At 37.8% G+C, this 22,617-nt stretch overlaps 1 protein-coding gene across 3 annotated transcripts in view; it reads left to right on the top strand.

The window, feature by feature from the left end:
• Positions 1–22,617, top strand: part of USP37 (ubiquitin specific peptidase 37) — a 100,290-nt gene that overhangs the window by 11,019 nt on the left and 66,654 nt on the right. For all 3 annotated transcript variants that reach the window (XM_043577819.1, XM_043577820.1, XM_043577818.1), the window contains exons 4-9: positions 3,243–3,414; positions 7,807–7,904; positions 11,250–11,428; positions 11,777–11,854; positions 19,829–19,926; positions 21,473–21,557. In XM_043577819.1, coding sequence (XP_043433754.1) covers positions 3,243–3,414; positions 7,807–7,904; positions 11,250–11,428; positions 11,777–11,854; positions 19,829–19,926; positions 21,473–21,557 — 710 coding nt within the window. The remainder of the gene's footprint in view (positions 1–3,242; positions 3,415–7,806; positions 7,905–11,249; positions 11,429–11,776; positions 11,855–19,828; positions 19,927–21,472; positions 21,558–22,617) is intronic.

The raw sequence follows: 22,617 nt of genomic DNA, 5'->3' as shown, positions 1-22,617 counted from the left end.
GCATAATATGATAGATTCATCACTATTTAGTATTAGCTTCTAAGAGAACTCATCAGTATCTTCTAAAACCAAATGTCTACTTCCCAAATAGTCTTACCAAAGGTTATAGTATGGACCATTCAAGGATGATTATTCGAAGTCATATTTACAGCTGTTTTCTTCTAGCTGTAAACTTTTGAAGAATTTCATTATTTCATCACTGCAGAAAATAGTAAATTTTGTTTTACTTCTATACTTTTTATCCTGAATTACTCATCTTGTTATGATTTAAATTTAAGAAAATAATGTCTTAACATTTTCTGCACTTTAAAATTCTGTATTTGTTAATTACATAATACAAAAGTATAATATTCATTTAAGCTGAAGTACTCTATTGAATAATAATTTATGAAATATTATGCTTGAGAACCCTAGACCTGGGATAAAATTTGCATTCCTGTTTGCTTTTGAACTGTGAAAATAAATTGCTTATGATTTAGTGTATTAAAGATATTCTTAAATAGATTGGAGGTGGTAACATGGGTAATAGAAACAGTGGTAGTTTCTCCCACAAATGTATATCTACTAATTGTTCATCTCAATGAAATGATTCCTTTTCAAATGGAGATTCAGTTTTTCAGCCCAAATTAGCAGTGAGTAAATACTTAAATGTTTAAGCAAACTTACGTCTTTAGGAGCATGAAGATTCTGCTTGTTATTCCGGCCTCATCTCAGTTCTAGATCAATTTGCATTCAGCATTCATTTGTTAACCACCTACAGATTAATGTGGTGGATACTGTATTAAGGGCTATTAATACAGAGCTGAATGAGTTGTTTTTCTTCTCAAACTTAAGCATAATCAAATGCATTTTCAGATGTAAAAATATTCCAGACACACTGAAGTAAACACAAAGAAGAGAATGGTTTGTGCCCTGAGCATTTAGATGGTAAATAGGAGTTTGCCAAACAAGTGGAGGTAGGGCGGAGGTGATTTCTATACATGGACAAACACATGCAAATGTGAATCAACACTCAGGGAACCAGAAAAGTATTTTAAAATAAACAGACAGTAAGGAATGAGTAGCAGAAGTAGAGGCTGAAGAGCTAGATAGAAACCAGATCTTGAAGTATCTTGTTTGTCATACTAAGAGGAGCTTAAATTCTAAGAAGCCAAGAATCTCAAGTTCAAATTCATTTAGGGGCTAGGCAGATGAGTTTATTACAAGAGATAGTGGGAGAATAAAGACATGGGAGGTCATTGTGGGAGTTTAGGTGAGGAATGAAGGTCCTAATCAAAGGAAAAGTCAATAGAAGCAAGAAAAGACCCTGGGGAGATTCCCAGATTTCTGAGTGGATGGTAGTCCCTTTCATGTCTTGGTAGGGAGCAGAGGGGAAGAACTGGGGTGGGGAGGGGAGAGATGAGTTGTTGTAGGCGTCAGACGTTCAGATATTGGTATCTAGTAGGCATTAGGTAAACAGGACTGGAGCTCCAGCAGAGAGGTCTGGAAGGCCTCAACAGAGTACTGGAATGCTTCAATAGAGTACTTCAGCTTAAAGCTGGAAGGCCTCACCATATGGGAAATAACGAAAATTGCGGGGCTAATAGGATTTTCACTTGTTAGAGACATCAAATTCAGATTATTCTCATCCTGTTTGTTAACGAACAAACTTTCCCCTTTTGTAGTTAACTTTGATTTTTAAAAAGTAGTATGTGGACTGAAATAATGGTTTTAAGTGATCTCTTTTTTTGCATGTTAAACTCCTTGTTTAAATATTTCAGAGTTAAAGCCTCTGAAACTGTTTATTGTGTTCTATGATAGAATTGTTTTTATTTATTTTGGGAGAGAGAGGGTGTGCGAGTGTGAGCGGGTGGGGGGTGGGCAGAGAGAGAGAGAGAGAGAGAGAGAATGAATGAATATCCCAAGCAGGCTATGCATTGTTAGCAAGGATCTGATGCAGGGCTCGATGCCATGAACCCTGAGATGATGACCTGAGCTGAAATCAAGAGTCGGACACTAACCGACTGATCCACTTAGGTGCCCCTTATGATAGGATTTTTACTGAAGGACATGAGTTTAAGACCTAGTAGGAAGCTTTTATGTATATATATATTTGTGTGTGTGTGTGTATGTATATATATTATATAAAATTTGAATATAAATGAAGTCTGGTAAAATTATATTTTTAATCTTATGTAAAAATTGACAAAGATCAATTCTAGTTTTAAAAAATTATGAAATACTATTACATTTTTCTGCTATTCAAAGGGTATATCTTCAGCAAAAGGCAGCTTTTGAAACCTTTGTATGTGCCTGCTGAGGGAGAACATTAGAGAATAAGGATGCCTATTTGGCAAGAATTACTTAGGTAATAAACTGGAAGACTTATTAATTTAGTCTTGGAAAAATTTCATCCAAGAGTAAATAAATGTTATCACTTCATAGCACATATCCAGAGTCTGGAAAATTATAGGACAAATTACTGGACCATTCTGGGGAGTGGAAGAAGTAAGCTACGAGGGTTTCCAGAGTACTCATGATCTTCATGATTGAAAGAAAGTTAAATGAACCTGCTTAGATAATTAGAAACGAAAGATGGGGGTGTCTGGCTGGTTCAGTAGTAGAGCATGGAACTCTTGATCTTAGGATTGTAAGTTTGAGCCCCATGTTGGTGTAGAGATTACTTAAAAATAAAATCTTAAAATATATATTTGAAAGAAAAAAGACGTCTCAAATTGGTAAATTTTATTTTGCCATGTTTTTGAGAGGTGGAATTCTTTTGAAGATTATAGTTTGGATTAATGTATCCTTTTACATTACAGCTACCTAAACCAATTGTCGGATATTTTATAAGCTTTTATTTAAGAAAAGGAAGAGAGAAAAAGAAAGCCTCTAACATAATGTGGCTTTCTAGAGTAGTGCTGGTATATCCACCTAGGCTCTGTTCATTGTTAACTCACTAGCTTTTATAGCTTTATAACTATATGCGAAAATATTCAATTCCCTGTCATAAAATCAAGAATTCTAGGATTACTTTGTAAAATAAGTTTTAATAGGAGGTGTTTGCCTCTCCTGAAAGTGAAATCTTTAAGTGTATCAAGAAATGGGAACTCTTTTTGGTTGGTGGGAAAAAACCCTAAAATTAATATGGGAAAGACTTAAGAAATGTAACTTAGAAAGTATGAAGTAAAGTGCTCCTTATACAATTTATTTTACTTTATTGTGCATTTTTAATAATGTAATTTTCCTTTTGTGTTGGTTAGCTAAGTCATAACATTAAAAATGTGGTGCTTCGACCAAGTGGAGCGAAACAAAGCCGCTTAATGTTAACTCTACAAGATAATAGCTTCTTGTCTATTGACAAAGTACCAAGTAAGGATGCAGAGGAAATGAGGTTGTTTCTAGATGCAGTCCATCAAAACAGACTTCATACAGGTGAGCACTAAATCTTCCCAGGGTTTGCCATTAACAATTATAAAATAATATTACTAGATGGTATACTAGTATCTCTGATGAATATTGATATAAAAATCCCCAGCAGAATACTGCCAGACAGAATTTTACAGCACAATAAAAGGGTTATATACCATGACCAAGTGGGATTTATTTCTGGAATGCAAGGATGGTTCAGGATATGAAAAATCAATGTAATACACCGAGAGTGAATGAAGGAAAAAAAAAACACATGATCTTCTGCATGCAGAAGAAGGCTTTGATAAAATTCAAAACCCTTTCATGACAAAAACACTCAACAAACTAAGAGTAGAAACTACCTCAACCTAAAAGGCCATGTATGAAAAACACACAATTCACATACTCAGCAGTGGGAAACTCAAAGGTTTTCCTTTAAGATAAGGAACAAGGCAAGGATGCCTTCTCTCACCACTTCTGCCCAACATAATACTAGAAGTTCTAGCAAAAGAACTTGGGCAAGAAAAAGAAATGAAATGCATGCAAATTAGAAAGGAAGAAGTAGGGGTGCCTGGCTGGCTCAGACCGTAGCGTGTATGAGTCTTGATCTCTGGGTCATGAGTTCCAAGCCCCATGTTGGGTGTAGAGCTTACTTTAAAAGAAAAGAAAAATTTTTTTAAAAAGAAAAGAAAATTATATCTGTTCTCAGATGATATGATCCTATATGTAGAAAACCTTAAAGATTCTACGAAACACTATGGCTAGCAAAGGAGGAGGGAACCTATTGGGAAGAGTTACCTTGTCATTTAAATCTTAGGTATTTGTGTTTCTCTACATGAGACTTATTCTGAGGTTTTACTCTTGCTATGAAGATAGCAAGTACTATACAAAAATCATACAGTATGATTAGGTTCCCCTCCCCTTTCCTAATCCCTTTCATTTAAAATGTTTTGATTTAAAAAATGTATTTATAGACATTTTTAAAGGAATAATCTAGTGCTTAAAATGAGTTTTCCACTATTACTATTAGTGTTCAGCTATATTCTCATCAAAACTTCATTACTAATATTTTATAGTTGACAAATTTTGGGTTTTTTTTTAACTCAGATATGACACATAAAAATGTTAGAAGGTGAAGATGTAGGAGTGCTACTTTGCTTGTGTTTAATTAGTATCTATTTGATACACTATATTCCTTGTAAAATTAAAAAATTGATTGCTATGTAGTACCTACTCATATGTTCATGTTACCAAATCGGAGCTATGTCAATTTACTAAATAACTGTTGAATTTTAGAATCAAGGAATTGAATACTGTTTAAAATTTTTAGAATATGTCAGGGACTATGTCTATATACCTTTCTGTTTTTGTTTTATTTCATTGTACCCATCATGTTAATTGACCCACTGTTTTAAAAGTTGACACATGTAAGAAAAGCATGTCTCTAAATAAATTGGAATGGAAAGCACAATAGACTCTCTGAAAACCCATATTTAAATCTGAACAACATGATATAGTGGAGAAATGTGAATTTTGGACCTAAACAGATTTGGGTTTGAATCCTACCTCTGTTTACTTCCTGTGTGGTTTTCAATATGTCACTTAACAACTGAGTTTCAGTTTCTCATCTCTAAAATGAAGGTTATATTACCTTAAGTTCAGGTCTTAAAGAATAAAATCTCATAAATAGAAAGCATGACTGGTATAAGAGAGACACTTAGTAATTAGGTCAAAAGGAGCAGGCTGTGGAGTTGAATTGTCTTGTGCTGCTCTTGGACAAGTTATTTTAATCTTTTGACTTTAGTTGCCTTTGCTGCCCAAAAGTAATATGTACTTTACAGAGACTAGAGTAGGATAATGAATGTAAAGATACTTTGAAAAGTATAGCACATTTAATATATAATGTGTGGCAATTCAGATCAGTGGAAAAAAGACTAAATTTGATAGACGTGTTATCTATAAATGAGATAACTAACCATTTAAGAAGAAAAAAGCTGGCTCCCTATCTCACTTCATTCATCTAAATAGATTTTACATTGATCAAGGATTTGAATATAAAAAAGTAAAATGATAAAAGTGTTATTAAAGGGGAACACTGGATTTTAACATAATATCTAGATGGAAAAGACCTTTCTGACTATGATATAAAAACAGAATCAGTAAAGGAAAAGATTAATAATGGACTGTAAAAAACTTAAATGATCTCTGAGGCAAGAGTAAAAAAAAAAAAAAAAACAACGAAAATATTAGCCACAGTGACAGAGTTAATGTTGCTAATAAACAAAGACCTATTTTCCAAATCAGTGTGAGAAGGACAATCCAGTAGAGTAGTAGAAACTGCATATAGGAAATTCAGGAAGATAAACAGATGGCTCTAATACATGAAAAAATCTCAACTTCACCAATAATTAAATTCAAGTTCTTAGTATCACATCAGCAATAGTATGAGGAGAACAAGATAGTTTCATTTATTTGGTAGCAACTTAGAGATATTTTTTGGAGGAATAACTGGTAATACCAATTTAGTTTAAAACCACTTCCCTGGGGCCCCTGGGTAGCTCAGTTGGTTATGTGTCCAACTCTTTTTTTGTTTGTTTTTTAATATTTTTTTTGACGTTTATTTACTTTTGAGAGCGAGAGAGAGAGACAGAGAGACAGAGTACAAGCGAGGGAGGGGCGGAGAGAGAGACACAGAATCCGAAACAGGCTCCAGGCTCTGAGCTGTCAGCACAGAGCTGTGTGTGGGATTCAAACCCATGAGCCGTGAGATTATGACCTGAGCCGAAGTCGGATACTTAACTGATTGAGCCACCCAATACCCCATTAAGTGTCCGACTCTTGATTTCAGCTCAGGTCATGATACCAGGGTTGTGGGATTGAGCCCCACGTTGGGCTCTGTGCTAAGGAAAGAGCCTGCTTGGGATTCTCTCTCTCTCTCTCTCTCTCTCTCTCTCTCTCTCTTCCTCTCTCCCTCTCTCTCCCTCTCTCTCCCTCTCTCTCCCTCTCTCTCCCTCTCTCTCTCTCTTCCTCTCTTTCCCTCTCACAAAAAATAACAAAACAAAAACCGTACATCCTTTACTCCACCAATTCTTATTCTAACAAGTTCTTAGAATTCCTATTCTACAAAAACAATTTTATTCATGCAAGAAGATACATGAAAGAATGCTCAGTATTTGCATTTTTTAAAAGTTAAAACATTTCAAAGGATTGTGGGAAATTGACTGAAGTATAAAATACTTCTAAAGTATATACAAATTCACACTTCTGCAGTACCTTACATGTTTTTTGTTTTAAGTTTGTTTTGAGAGAGAGCAAGCACAAGTGGGGAGGGGCAGAGAGAGAGAGGGAGAGAGAGAGAATCCCAAGCAGGATCCACACTGCCAGGGCAGAGCCCAGTGCAGAGCTCAAACTCACAAGCTGTGAGATCATGACCTGAGCCAAAGTCAGATGCTTAACCGGCTGAGCCACCCAGGTGCCCCAGTACCATGTGTATTTTAAGCTAGCACTGATTTCTTTGGAATAGAAACCATTTATGCTGCTTGCTGAACTTAATAGAGTATATAGGTTATTGGAAGTATATCTGTCACTGGTTCTAACATGTTTCCTTAGCATCCAGTGTCAGTGTTCATGCCATTGACACATAGTGACTAATTTTTCTGTAGTGTTAATTACCAAATATTTATAGAGGAGACTTTGTAGCACTTTGATTTTGCATTTAAAATTTTATTTTTGGGGGCACCTGGGTAGCTCAGTCAGTTAAACATCCGACTTTCGCTCAGGTCATGATCTCATGGTTTGTGAGTTCAAGCCCCATGTCAGGCTGTATGCAGACAGCTCAGAGCCAGGAGCCTGCTTCAGATTCTGTGTCTCCCTCTCTCTCTGCCTTCCCCCACTCACACTCTTTCTCTCTCTCTCTCAAAAATAAACGTTAAAAAAGATTTTTTTTAAATTTATTTTTCTATTACATCTTCCCAGATTTTTGCATGTTATTTCATTTTTTGCTTGAGACTCTAGCTTGGAATTTCAGTTACTATATATAGCAGATATATTTTCAGAAAGAATCGGTTGATAAGCTCTTTGATTTTTTTTTTTTAAAGTTTATTTGAGAGAGAGAGAAAAAGTATGCTGAAGGGGCAGAGAGAGAGGGGGAGAGACAGAGAAAATCCCAAGTAGGCCCCACACTCTCAGTGGGCAGAGCCTGTATTGGGGCTCAAACCCACAAACTCGTGAGATCATGACCTGAGCTGAAATCAAGAGTCAGAGGCTGAACCCACTGAGCCACCCAGGCACCCTAGCACTTTGATTTTTTAATGTTTCTTCTGTTTTTTTTTTTTTTTCCAGTATTCTGTAATAATGGTAAATCTCTTTATTAAAGTAAATGACTTGGGATTTATTCATTTATTTTTCCCCCACCAGCCACGAAACCTCAGGGGTCTGGTAGTTTTGGAGCTATTCTGGGCAGCAGGACCTCACAGAAGGAAACCAACAGGCAGCTTTCTTACTCAGACAATCAGGTATGTTCATTTGACTTTTCTAGCTTTTAAAAAAAGTTAAAATCAACTATTATTATGCAAGTTTTTTCCATAATTTATCACAAATTCCCCTTCTTACATGTAGTTTTACTGAACCCACTGTGACCTATGCTCTGTGTCTCATGGTCATCATGAACCACAGTAAAGTGTATTTTTTTTTTTTATATATATGTATTTTTTTTAAGTAGGCTGGGTCCAGGTAGAGCCCAATGTAGGGCTCAAACTCACGACCTTGAGACCAAGACCTGAGCTGAGATCAAGAATTGGACACTCAACCAGTTGAGCCACCCAGGTGTCCCAAAGAGTAGTTTTTACAAACATAGCTTTGGTATTAGATGTAGGTTTGAGATTTGGTGCTGCTGTTTACTAGTCCTGGGTCATTGGAGAAGTTCCTTGAGTATCCTGAACCTTACTCTCCATTGGTAAAATTGAGACAGAAGTAATATTTTAAGGGTTGCTGTGAGATAGTCCTGTAAAAGTGCTTAGCTCATGGTACCATATACTAACAATCCTATAAATATTTGTTGCTATTACTTCTGTGACGTCCTTTGAGTCTGTTCTGCATTATGAACTTTTCCCCTATACTATATGATACCAACCTGCTTTGTTGAGGTTCTCTGTTTACTTTTTAAGTAGTTTTTCTTTCATAAACATTCAGATAGCCATGAGTCTTCCTGTGTACTATTACAACTTAGGAGTCCTATGTCTTTTAAAATTTATCTCATAAATGGAAACCAGACATAAAGAAAAGCTTTGAACTATTCTGTAAGTAAATTGATGAGTTCTGTTTGGCTGGGAGAGGTGATTACTTAGTCCATTTGCTGGACTAAGCAGGGAGATTTTATTTTTGTTAGTTTTTTTAATAGGTTATGGGTGTTTTTTTTCCTTTACATTTTAATTGAAATATGATTGACATGCTATAAATGCACATATTTGAGGTGTACAATTTGACACGTTTTGACTTAGGTATAATACCTATAAAATCATCACCATAATCAACCAAGTGAACATAAGCCATAACCCTTAAAAGTTTCCTCATCCCTCTTGGTAATCCTTCCTTCCTGATTTCTCTCTGGCATCTATCCCCTAAACCACAACTGGTTTGTTTTTTGTCACTGTAGATTAGTTTGCATTTTCTAGAGTTTTATATAAGTGGAATCAGTGTATATATTTTTTGTCTTTTTCATTCAGCATAATTATTTGGAGACTCACATATAGATAGAAATTTAAACTGTTAGGGGCGCCTGGGTGGCTCAGTCGGTTGGGCGGCTGACTTCGGCTCAGGTTATGGTCTCGCGGTTTGTGAGTTCAAGCCCCGCGTCGGGCTCTGTGCTGATGGCTCGGAGCCTGGAGCCTGCTTCGAATTCTGTGTCTCCCTCTCTCTCTGACCCTCCCCCATTCATGCTTTGTCTCTCTCTGTCTCAAAAATAAATAAACGTTAAAAAAAATTAACAAAAAAAAAAAAGAAATTTAAACTGTTAGAATACTTAAATATGTAAATGTTAACATATGTAGCAGAAACAAATATTTATACTCTCACAAGTAATGATTCCTGTCAGTGGGATTGTAAAATCAATTTTATGGGTCATAACTAGCATTAAATAAAAAAGGAACAAAATAGAAAATAATAGAGGAAGTATTATACATAGTAAGGATAAGTATTGATTTCTGAAATTTCTATTGTCATTTTATGTATGTATAATAGTTTATGATGTAAAATATTTCTAAGTCGAGATCATGGTCAAAAGGGTTAAAAAATGCAAAACAGTATACATATGTATACTGTATAGTATACTACCATTTGTGTAACAAAAAGAATGAAGGTGGTTTGCATTTACATAAAGAAGAATACTTATAGAGGATAAGAGAATGGCAAGTGGAAGAACTGGATGGATGGCAGTGGATGATAATGAGACTTCTTAGTGTATGGCTTTTATATTAGTATTTTGATTTTTGAGTCTTAAGAATATATCACCCATTTGAAAATAAATTCTAACTTTTTAAAATTGTTCATTCAGATGATCTCAGAGATTTTTTTCTTTCCTATCCTAAGATTGTATGTAATTCTGTAGAAAGAAAAAAATTAGAAATTTCTTCCATAGAGAAATTACATTGCTTTTAATCTAGTTGTAAAACTTATCTGACAGAATGCCGGCCAAAAGCACTACTTCCCAACTAAGATGTTTAAATTGTTGTATTCGCTTTTTTTTTTTTTTTTTAATTTTTATTTTTATTTATTTATTTATTTTTTTAATTTTTTTTTCAACGTTTATTTATTTTTGGGACAGAGAGAGACAGAGCATGAACGGGGGAGGGGCAGAGAGAGAGGGAGACACAGAATCGGAAACAGGCTCCAGGCTCTGAGCCATCCGCCCAGAGCCCGACGCGGGGCTCGAACTCACGGACCGCGAGATCGTGACCTGGCTGAAGTCGGACGCTTAACCGACTGTGCCACCCAGGCGCCCCTGTTGTATTCGCTTTGAATGTTCTTGCTGTATTTTTAGGGTAGACTCTTCGAGTGATCTTCTGCCAGTGGACTCTGTCTCACTCTCATTCTCCCCATCATGATGTATTTGTTTCATTGATTCCTCCAGACTAGAACCCCTCAAAAGTCATATGAGGCATATGTGACTTGGTATTTAAGTTATGGCAATGAAATATCATCATTGCTTCTTTTTCTCATACTTATGTCACATGATCATAATCATTGAATGTTTTTCTCTGAAGATTTATTTTCATGCTAATCACTAGAATCACATCTTATGTATCTGAGTCTTTTTTTTTTTTTTAAGTCCGGTATTCAAAGCAAATTCCTTTCTGCCTCCAGTTATAGTGCGGAAATTTTAAGTTGATGGGAGTGCTAGAAGAAAATGAGTGTCAAGTTCAATTTCTGATGCAGACTCCACATTAGAATCAGCTAGAGTGCTTCAAAAAAGCCTACTGGTGAATGCGCCTCACTCCAAGCCAATTAGGCTAGACTATCTGGAGATGGGTTTCTAGTTGTGAATTATTTTCATAAAAATTTTCCATATGAGGGGTGCCTGGGTGGCTCATTGGTTAAGCATTTGACTTCAGCTCAGGTCATGATCTCACGCTTTGTAAATTCAAGCCCCGCATAGGGCTCTGTGCTGACCACTCAGAGCCTGGAGCCTGCTTCAGATTCTGTCTCTCTCTTTCTCTGCTCCTCCGCCACTTGTGCGACACTCCCCCTCCCCCCCAAAAGAAATAAACTTTAAAAAAATTTAAAAAGTTTTCCATGTGAGAATATGATCTAAAAGCATGCCAATTAATTTGAATACTTAGCTATGTTAAACTTTATTCCTACAGACACCTTCAAAAAGAGGAAGTTTGGAAACTAAAGATGATATTCCATTTCGAAAAGTTCTTGGTAATCCAGGTAGAGGATCAATTAAGACTGCAGCAGGAAGTGGAATAGCTGTCACCCGAACAATTCCCTCTTTGACATCTACATCAACACCTCTTAGATCAGGGTCATTAGAAAATCGGTATGAAAGACTTTTTTTCTTAGTCATTAGCTGTGCCTGTTTATAAATGTCTTTTAGGCCTTTTAGAAAGACAAGGACTTTGAGAAAAAGAGATTGTCCAGTGAGTAAAATATGTTAGAAAAAGAACATATAGAGCATATATTTTAGTAGGTAATTAGTGTTGGCTTTTTATGATTTACATCAGTGACACATACTGAGCATGCAGATGTACAGTATATTAATTAAAATGTGGTTTAGAGAATTAAGCAGTAGTAGTCATAGTTCCTGTCCTTGAATATGTTGGTTTATACTTCTTAATGGTATGAATTATGACTTTTTTAAATAACTTTTTTTCTTTGTCCTCTACAGGACTGAAAAGAGGAAAAGAATGCTATCATCTGGCTCAGAGTTGAATGAAGATTACCCTAAGGAAAATGATTCATCATCGTAAGTTGCTTAAAGAACACTTAAGGCACTAGATCAGTGTTTCTTATATATTGGTAATTACGGTCACTAAGGAAGATTGGGGGAGAGGTGTTCAGTTTATGAGAATTCTGAAGATAGAACAGAATTTAAAGTATTTTAGTGACAGTAGATTATAGACTCCATAGAGAGAGTATTTGGCCATTGCTGTTGCTTTGATCATTGCCCTTCTCCCATCCTAGCCTTTTTTATTATCTGCAATACTTAGAGGAAGAATAGGATTGAAGAACTCTAAACAGATGTTTCTTGTTGGCTGCTTTTTTTGGTGTGAATTCTTTCCTTCCCTTTATCTGTGATTTTTTTTTTTTTTTAATCCTATTCATGTGAAAAGTTAGCCTGGGAGTAAAAGGATGTGAACCTGACATAGGGTCTAGGCAAGGAGCTTCAGTTTTTTAGAGGTATTTTCTGGCTTCAACAAAAGAGAACAGACCTGCAACAGGACAGTCACCAGCCTACAGTCTCTTCCTCATCATGGAGGGTTTTTGTTTATTTTTTGTTGTTTGGGGGAGAATAGTTATTACACAATTATGAAATACTTCAATTAGTGCCTTTTTTAAAAGTTTTTATTTAAATTCCAGTCAGTTAACATACAGTGTAATGTCAGTTTCAGGTGTACAATTTAGCAATACAACACCCGGCGCTTATCACAAGTGAACTCCTTAATCCCTATCACCTGGTTAATCCATCCACCTACCTCTCCTCTGGTAACCATCAGTTTGTTCTCTATAGTTAAGAGTTTGTTTTTTATGGGCGCCTGGGTGGCTCAGTTGGTTAAGTGTCCGACTTTGGCTCAGGTCATGATCTTGCAGTTTGTGAGTTGGAGCCCTGCGTCGGGCTCTGTGCTGACGGCTCAGAGCCTGGAGCCTCTTCAGATTCTGTGTCTTTCTGTCTCTCTCTGCCCCTCCCCCACTCACACTCTGTCTCTGTCTCAAAAATAAACATTAAAAAAAAATTTTTTTTTTAATGTTTGTTTTTTGTTTTCTTTTTTTCCCCCTAGATCATTTGTTTTGTTTCTTAAATTCCACATACAAGTAAAATCATATGGTATTTGTCTTTCTTTGACTGACTTATTTTGCTTAGCGTAATAGTGTCTAGCTCCATCCACATCATTGCAAATGGCCAATTAATACCTTGACAGAAATCAGTTGATAATCAATTAACTGATACTCAAGGTCAAGGGTCAGCAGAAGAGAGTTGAGAAAAAGCTAAAGAAACTTTATATATTTATTGGGGTCTTGGTTCTGTTGCTATAACAGATGGAAAACTGGGTAGGTGATATAGGACTGGTGTGGCATCTGAAACTACAATCACCATAGACTCAGCTTCCTTCTATTTTGTTGGTCTACAATTTTTTTTTTTTTAATTTTTTTTTCAACGTTTATTTATTTTTGGGACAGAGAGAGACAGAGCATGAACGGGGGAGGGGCAGAGAGAGAGGGAGACACAGAATCGGAAACAGGCTCCAGGCTCTGAGCCATCAGCCCAGAGCCCGACGCGGGGCTGGAACTCCCGGACCGCGAGATCGTGACCTGGCTGAAGTCGGACGCTTAACCGACTGCGCCACCCAGGCGCCCCTACAATTCTTAATAAATAGCTTTCTTTTTGTGAACCAAGATAGATGCTTCAGCCTCCACTCTCATGTCTGCATGTCTGTTGATGGGAATGGAGAAAGGAACAAAGGGAGGGCATACTGCTTTCCTTTAGGCCGGATATCGCACACACCACTTCTGTGCACATTGGCCAGAGTTTGGTCATATGGTTATACCAAATTATGAGGAACTCTGGGAAATATGCTTAGCCTAGCCCAAATTATACTATTATGGCAGAAGTATACAATGATTATTTGGGGACAGTTAATAGTCTGCTGTAGTTTACCTCTCTAGCCATAGAAATATACCTATTCATCATTCTTCGCATACATTTAGTCATTGTATCCAGTTCAGAGCCCAGGATCTCTGGGTGATGTGCATTTCTCTCCATAATGTCTAAGTGTGCCTTGGGCCATGTGCCTCATGGCCTGATACCTAAAAAAGTAAAAGGCAAGTTAACCTGTATTCCCCACTCCCAAGTCTATACATGTATTATCATACATTGCTGGCATAGTTATAACCACAATAAAAATTTCTATTTAGAAAAGACAAGAATAGGAAACTGAAGGAGTCACTGCTCTACAGCAGCAATAAAATCTTGGTAGGCTGAAGGTATGAAGACAGTGAAGGCAGTTAGCCCATGTAGCAAGCAGTCTGTGTTCTGTCCTTTGGGAGAAACTCCCTCATTGTACTTCATTTGACTCCTGATTTTGCCCCCTAATAGATTTCCTTTGTCTTTTATCTTTCAAGGCCATAGCTGAAATGGGTTTTGAAGACTGTGTTCTTTCTTGGGGCTGTGCAGCTTTTGTAGCCTGCTTCATGCTGATAAAAGTTCTGGGAGTTACAAGTATCCAGAAATCGTTGCCTTTTGGTGAAGATCAAGTGTGGAAGTGTCCAGAAATCTAGGAGTTTTAGAAGTCCAAAAGTTTATATAAATATAGAACAAGAAGGATTTTATAGACTTGAGAAAGAATTTGGGCCAATATTTTTGTTGTTTGGTTTTGGTGTTGTTGTTTTTTAATGTTTATTAGAGAGAGAGCATCCTCAAGGAAGGGAGGGACAGAGAGAGAATCCCAAATAGGCTCACATCAGCAGCACAGAGTCCAGCGTGGGACTCGAATCCATGAACCATGAGATCATGACCTGAGCTGAAATCAGGAGTTGTGGGGTGCCTGGGTGGCTCAGTCAGTTAAGCATTTGACTTTGGCTCAGGTCATGATCTCGTGGTTCATGGGGTCAAGCCCTGCATCGGGCTCTGCTGACAGCTCAAAGCCTGGAGCCTGCCTGCTTCAGATTCTGTGTCTCCCTCTCTCTGCCCCTGTCCTGCCTCTCTCTCCCTCTCTCAAAAATAAATAAACATTAAAAAAAAAAAAAAAGTGAAGGGGCACCTGGGTGGCTCAGTCGGTTAAGTGTCCGACTTTGGCTCAAGTCATGATGTCACAGTTCGTGGGTTCGAGCCCCGTGTCTGGCTCTGTGCTGACAACTCAGAGCCTGGAGCCTGCTTCGGATTCTGTGTCTCCCTCTCTGTCTTTGTCCCTGCCCTGCTCAACTTACTCTCTTTCTCTCTCAAAAATAAATAAAACATTAAAAAATTTTTTTTAAGTTTTGAAATAATTTTAGATTTACAGAAAAGTTGCAAAAGCAATATAGAATGTTCCTGTATACCCTTCACCCAGTTTCCCCTAATAGTAACATCAAGTTGTTTTTTTCATAAATTTATTTCCTTAGTTAACCTTCTGTCATTGCCTCAGTTTGACAATCAAACACAATTGGATTTTTTTGTTCCATATGGTCTCAAATTACTAGACGAGTTCAATTCTAGGCCATTGGCACAGAGGGCTGTATTCCTTTTCATCCCTGATTGTAAGCTGGCTAGCCCCTTGCCCAGTTTAACCTGTCTTGAATAGGACCATGCTGAAACACAGACCAGTATTCTTATCGTCTCAGTCTTTTCACTTAGAGTTATAGGTTTGATACGCAAGACATTACAGTAACAGTTTTATGAAAATTTTGCTGAGATGTAGCAGTAGTACTCACCAGCTTTCCAGTCTGTAATATCTGTGTCCTGACCCTCCACCTTCCAACTGTAGCTAGTGCTATATATTTTAGGTTTGTTAGGGTAGTACCACACTTCTAGTAACAAAATTTGTGTATTCGGTGTCTAGTTGTAGGGAACAAAATTCATTTCAGCCAGTTTATATACACAAAGGTATTTGCCTTCAGAGAGTATTAACAGACTTACAGAATCGTTAGGAAAGCTGAAAAGATAGGCTTTAGGTTAAGCTTTCAGAATGATTTTAAGAGCTATGCCCTGGATCGGGTCACCAAAGATGCCCCTGGCTGTTGCTGAAGCTAATAGCTGCATTGGAAGCTGTCACCTCTGGGACCATGCTGCCATTGCCAAGATTAGAAATCTCTACAGAAAAACCGGATGCCTCTAAAATGATGTTTGTCAGCACAAGGAGCAGAACACATTACCTCTGCCTTACTTCCACTTTTCAGATCTCACACAATTACATGTAATTTATCTTAATTCCCATCCTGAACACTAACTAGGAAATGTAGTTTTTTTTGTTTTTTGGCTTTTACAGGACAGATACACCAAAAGGTGGTTTTAATGGACTGTTGCATGTCAGTTCACCATATTCACCATACTTGTGGGACATCTCACTTTTTCTACTTAGAATTCTGTATAGTGAGCCCTAAATTTCTGATCTTTGTTTTGGGTTAATAATACTTTTAAACACATCACAGTCAGATTGTATGAAGTTTGGGTTTCCTAGAAGACTCTAGGTTACTACACTTGTATAAGTGACTTGTTAAGAAGGTGCTTATAGGACAGACCAGAGTGAGGAAATAGGACAGGGAAGGAGAGGAAGCCACCCAGGGGTGTGATCTTAGCGAAAAGTCCCACAGAGAGTAGACTTTATCTTGATCCAGCAGGGTCTCTGGGCCTGTTCCAACTTGAAGCAAGGAAGATGGGCTTTCGTGTTCCCATACTGCACAGCCTTTGGTTCTGTGGCTCTGCCCTGATGGGCAAAGTATTTTAAGTAGCCCAAAGGCAGTTCTCTGAAAAAGAACTGCAGGTGCTGGCTGTTGAAAACACACAACTGGGATGTGTGAAAAGTATAAAAAGGGATCTGAGGGGCTCTGATGGAACAGAACTATTAAGTTCATTCCATGGTATCACAGATTCTTCACATTGATGCTACTCAATTTCTGGGTGAAAATCTTACAAAAGAGGGTTAGAGGGACGAGCTGCTATTTGTCCTTACTGCTATAAATAGCCTTGAGCCTATAACTGGTATTGTCATCTTTTTCTTCTGCTATCCATTCTAGACTTGCTGCATTCTCCACTAATACTTCTGCTGGTCTTGGTGATTTGCCTAGTGGTATGACTAAAGTCCTCATCCCTATGGGGATGAGCCCCTGGTCACTATGTACTTGTGCAGGCCATGGGTCCTAAAATTGCCCATTCGTAGTTAAAACTGAATGTGACAGCATTAAGAAATTCCCTAGTAAATTCCCTTTATTCCAAAGATATTCTTCATGTCCTCATTGTATAGTATCAACCCTGCCTCCTTATAGTAATCAAAGTCGGGGCACGTGGGTGGCTCAGTTGGTTAAGCGTCAAACGCTTGATTTCAGCTCAGGTCGTGATCTCACCGTTGATGAGTTTGAGCCCCACATCGGGCTCTGCACTGATAGTGTGGAGCTAGCTTGAGATTCTCTCTCCCTCTCTCTGCCCCTCCCCCGTTCATTCATGTGTGTACCCGCTCTCGCGCACTCTCCCTCTCAAAAAAACAAAACAAAACAAAACCAAACCAAAGTCAGTTACCCCTGTTAGTATAGCAGTTCCTTTCTTTGCCTGTTCCTCTGCCAACATGAGGAGCCCAAGATGAGTAGCAACCATAGCTTTAGATTAAACGGGACTCTTACTGTCCCCACGGTTGAAAAAGTTCCCCTTCTGGGAACCAGGACTTCATTGTTTAATGTCTCTTTAGTGGAGCTCTCTGGTGTGCATTAATAAACAGATCCCTACTGTTTGTACACACTTCTGTATGGCTGTTCATATACTTCTTCCATAAATCATTCTCCCTGATCTTCCAGGCTTGCTACTTGCTGGCTTCTTACTATCCATCCAGACTATTTGCTGCTGTCCCGGAAATTATGGCCCACTTTTTTTTCCACACACAGTGGATAAAGAAGTGTGCCTCTCAAACTCTGCACCATGGAGGATTTCCTCTCACCACTCTGTTTTTGGGCAGTACCCTAATGGGTCTATAGTGCAGCAACAGTTCATTTTTATCCTGTACCAAGATAGCAGATGATCTGTCTGTGAATCAGTCCAGGTTGGTTATAGAGAGTATTCATAAGCCTATTCCTCTTATCTATTCCTGCTTGCTTAGAACTCATCCTAGATAAATCACTTCCACTTTATGATGGATTGCTGCTGTAACTTTCTGGTCTGATGACTTCAAGGGTCTCTTCCAGGCATTAGTAACATGCCAGGAGTAGTGTGTGATACTTTATAAGTAATGTATACTTTTTTTGCTGCAGACAGCATGGTCTTGCTCTCAAATCCTAAAGAGCCAGGCTGCAATTCTCTTTGGGTGAGCAATTCTACATGGTGTCTTAAGTTGGTAATTGGCTCAATGGCTCAACTGACTCTATTGTTTTTTCTCTTGAGCAGATCAGTACTCATAGCAACAGCCAACCAGTTCCATAGTCTTTATGATTACTATTCCATATCACTTGGATCAGTTATCTGTTGCTATATAGCAAACCACTCCAAAACTTAGTGACTTAAAATAGTAACTATTACTGCCTGTGAGTTGATGGTGACTTAAGTGATTCTACTTTATTTGGGCCAGAATTGGCCAATTGTCTCTGGGTACTCTCATTTTCTCATGCATCCATGGTCATTTGCTGAGGCAGTTAGTGGTTAGTTGGTCCAGAATGGCCTCACTCATGATTGCCATTGGCTTCCTACTGGTTAGGTAAAGAGGGTGATTGGGCCATGTGTCTTTCATCATCTAGCAAGTTAGTCTGGAGTTATTCACATAGCAGTGTCAGGATTCCAAGAGAGTGAGTGTAAATTTGCAAGGTGCCTTTAGCCTTAGGACTTATACACTGTTGTGTCTGTTGCATTCTTTTAGGAAAAGGAAATCACAAAGCCAGCCCCATTAAGGCATGGGAAAATAGACTACATTTCTTGATGGGGGATTTGGGTACAAGGAAAGGAATGATTTGGGACACATTTTTAAAAACTGTATTGAAATACAATTTGCATATTCTAAAATTTACTTATTTTAAATGTGCAATTCAATAATTTTGGGTGATTGTATTGAGTTGTGCAACCATCACCTTAATCTAGTTTTAGAATGTTTCTATAACCCCAGTAAGATCCATTGTGTAATCTACCATATTTCTCAAATGCTAGAGATATTGCATGAGCCGTATTCTTTTCTAGTTTATCCCATCCCAATTCACTACAAATGAAAATCTTAATAATTATAGTTGATAGGGTCCCAGAGGTATTATCACCAGCAGTGGGATTTCTGTTGCCATTGCCAAACAAGTGGTCCAGTTCCAGAATCTTGGCCTTAGAGGTGTGCTTCCTAGGCCCATTTCTAGAACTAGCTGTTGTTGATCAAGTTCTCCAGAAGCAGGCGCTGAAATGGAGATTTGTGCTCAAGTTATTTATTAAGAAAGTACTCCCAAGGGATACCAGGAGGGGAGTAGGGAAAGCAAGTCAGTAGTGCAGGAAATGAAGCTTGAGTGTGGTCTCATACAAAAATCAAGCAGAGGTTAGGCTTCATCCTAATTCCAGAGAGAAAACCTGTTACATAAAATTCACCTTAAAGTTGTTCTCTCATCCAAACAAGGGAGCTTGGCTTCTTGACCTTACTTGTGTCTCTCAAAGTGCAAGCAAATTATCTCTAGTAGCTTGAGGTTAACCTGTGAAAAAGAACCCTAGGTACTGGCTGTCAAAGACATAACCTAAATTGGTGTGGAAGAGAAGACACAAAAACCGGGTCAGAGGGAATCTGGGTAGAGCCATCTGCGTTATGTGCTACAGGCTTTATGCATGATGGATCTCCTAAAATTAGTACTTTGTATCGAAGCATGAGCATATCTCCAACTGAACCCACTCCACTGGAAAGGTTTAGGTATTTGGGAATAATAGATGGGGGAAATGCCACTTAAGAAATTTGACCTGTGTGTGAAATGTAAATTTTCTGAAATGATAAGTATTTAAAATTAAGAACTATGTGTTTATATCTATACGGATATATATATGGATATATATATATATACACACACTGAATTAAATTATTAACTGTAGGAACAACAAGGCTATGACAGATCCCTCCAGAAAGTATTTAACCAGCAGTAGAGAGAAGCAGCTGAGTTTGAAACAGTCAGAAGAGAATAGAACATCAGGTAAGTATTTGGTCTTCATATAAAATGCTAATTTATTATATGAGATACCGTATTATACTAGAAATAAAAACCTAAACTGGGACATATCTCTACATTATTCGGTGCATGATTCAGTGCTAGTTATCAGGTGCCAATTTGTATCCAGTACTTGACGAAAGTATTAGATATAAGGGATTTTTATTCTTTTAAGAAAGACTCTAACCTTTACCTTCTTCCCTATTTCACTGCCTACAGTTAAGCTTTTTCGTTGTCAAAGTACCTGAACCATAGAATGAATTCAAGGAGTTAAAGTGGTTGAAACTGAATTTTATCAGTGTTGCTGCTTGTTACAAGTTCCAGAAGGTCTTGGAATTATTGCCTGAAGCAGTTGTTTAAGCTCAGCTTGTACCCCATTTTACAAAAACTAAAAGTTACGCTGTCCACGAATTGTTGTCAGTGTTTCCCACATTTAACATCTCTCTGATCCTCTCAACTCCTTAGAGAATCAGCTATGTGGTATTGATTTGAATATTATGTCAACTGGAAATGAAATTGAAGCAAGCTAAAATATGGCCTGGTGTTGAGTTTAAGGAATTCATTTGATCAGGACTTCAGGAATGTTCTTTTTTTTTTTTTAGTGGTTCAGGGTTATGACATTGGACTCCTACAGAAAGAAGTATCTCCAATATAATTCTTACCTCTGAAATAATAATATATTTTGTAACATTCACTTACTGGTTTTCAGCTTTTATAATCAACCTATAGTTAGGAAACAATGCTTAAAGATGTAATAAACCTTGACAATGTTGAAGTTAAGGTGTGTCTTAGAAGAGTTGATGGGGAAGAGGAGGAGAGAGAAAGAATGAAGTAGTCGAGTGATAAGGTTCATGGAACAAAAAAGTAGAAGTTTTAAGTGTGTTAAAGTTACAGAGTTAGGGGCCCCTGGGTGGCTCAGTCGGTTAAGCGGCCGACTTCAGCTCAGGTCATGATCTCACGGTCCGTGAGTTCGAGCCCCGCGTCGGGCTCTGGGCTGATGGCTCAGAGCCTGGAGCCTGCTTCCGATTCTGTGTCTCCCTCTCTCTCTGCCCCTCCCCCGTTCATGCTCTGTCTCTCTCTGTCTCAAAAATAAATAAACGTTAAAAAAATTAAAAAAAAAAGTTACAGAGTTAATCAGTAAAAGTAAAGTTAACACAACCAATACTTGGAGAGAAGAGAACAAGAACGAGTGATGTAAAGGAGAAATTGCTAATTTTTCATAACAGGGAGATATTATTTATAATGAATAAAGCAAGAAATAGTAGAAACATTATCTAGCATTATGAAGGAAATGAAGAAAACTAAGTTTTAAAACTGGTCAAATTAGAAGCAAAATTTTAGGGTAGGAGAGAATTCTTGGTATTATAACCTTTCTGCAGTGTTTGATCTTTTAACATGCATATATATTACTTTGATGCAAAGAAAGGGGGAGAAACAGTTAAATATAAACAGGCCTAATGCGTAATTTTATTATTAAATGAATTTGGCTGATTTAGGAAATAACACTTCCCTGTTTTTTTCATTTTTTTAGGGCTTTTACCTTTACAGTCATCATCGTTTTATGGCAGCAGAGCTGGATCCAAGGACTACTCTTCTGGTAGCACTAACCTAGACAGGTATGCGTTGGCTCTATGCTTCATGAAGAGCTTGAAGAGCTCTCATTTTCAGAATACTGAATGATGGTTTAGGCTGTGAGGTCTTAAGTGAATATCCTAATTTAAAATAACAAAATTGCTGAGAATCATGACTCACGATATTTTAGTTAGAAAGTATTCTGGAGGGGCGCCTGTGTGGCTCAGTTGGTTGAGCATCTGACTCTTGATTTCGGCTCGGGTCATGATCTCATGGTTTATGAGCTCCAGCCCCACATCAGACTTTGTGCTGACCGCATGGAGCCTGCTTCGGTTCTCTCTCCCTCTCATGCATGTGTGTGCATTCGCGTACTCTCTCTCTGTCTCTCTCTCAAAATAAATAAATAAATTTTTAAAAAATTATTTTAAAAACTGCTGGAAATGTTTTAGTTTTCAGATGCTTTTTTTTTTTTTAATGTTTTCAACAAATGAATAAATGTGCTGAGGCCACAGGTGGTGACTATGTGATCAGATTCTTGACCAGTGTATTTTCCATCATCCCTAGTGATGAACATATCAAGATCTCTCCTGAGGCGTTTTACTTATTTATTTATTTATGAAAGAGAGAGCACACACGCAAGGGAGGGGCAGAGAGAGAGAGAGAGAATCCTAAGCAGGCTCTGCGCTGTCAGCACAGAGGCAGAGCCTGACAGGGGGCTCGAATTCACTAGTGAGCAGTGAGATCATGACCTCAGGTGAAATCAAGAGTTGGACACTTAATCAGCTGAGTCACCCAGGTGCCTCCTCAGACGTTTTTAAATTGCCTTCGTTGCCTGTGTATTAAGCTACTACCAAAAGTTAGGACATTTTCTTTAAAAAAACAAGTTGCACGTTAGTATTTTTTACTGGGAAAGACTAGTCAGAAACTTAATTGCTGATCCTATACAGATTGAATTTTTTTTTTTTTTTTGAGATTTACTGAACATAAATATATTAGACAACTGGTAAGTGCTTGTCAAGAAGGCACTATCTTGGAGTGTAGCCTGGAGGGGCAGTGGTAAATGTAAAAGGTAAGGGTAGTGGGTAATGGTGGTATATAATAGAT

The sequence above is a fragment of the Prionailurus bengalensis genome, chromosome C1, assembly GCF_016509475.1.
Source record: "Prionailurus bengalensis isolate Pbe53 chromosome C1, Fcat_Pben_1.1_paternal_pri, whole genome shotgun sequence".
Lineage (NCBI taxonomy): Eukaryota > Metazoa > Chordata > Mammalia > Carnivora > Felidae > Prionailurus > Prionailurus bengalensis.
Note: the sequence above shows the minus strand (reverse complement) of the source record. Positions and strands in the feature narration are given on the sequence as shown.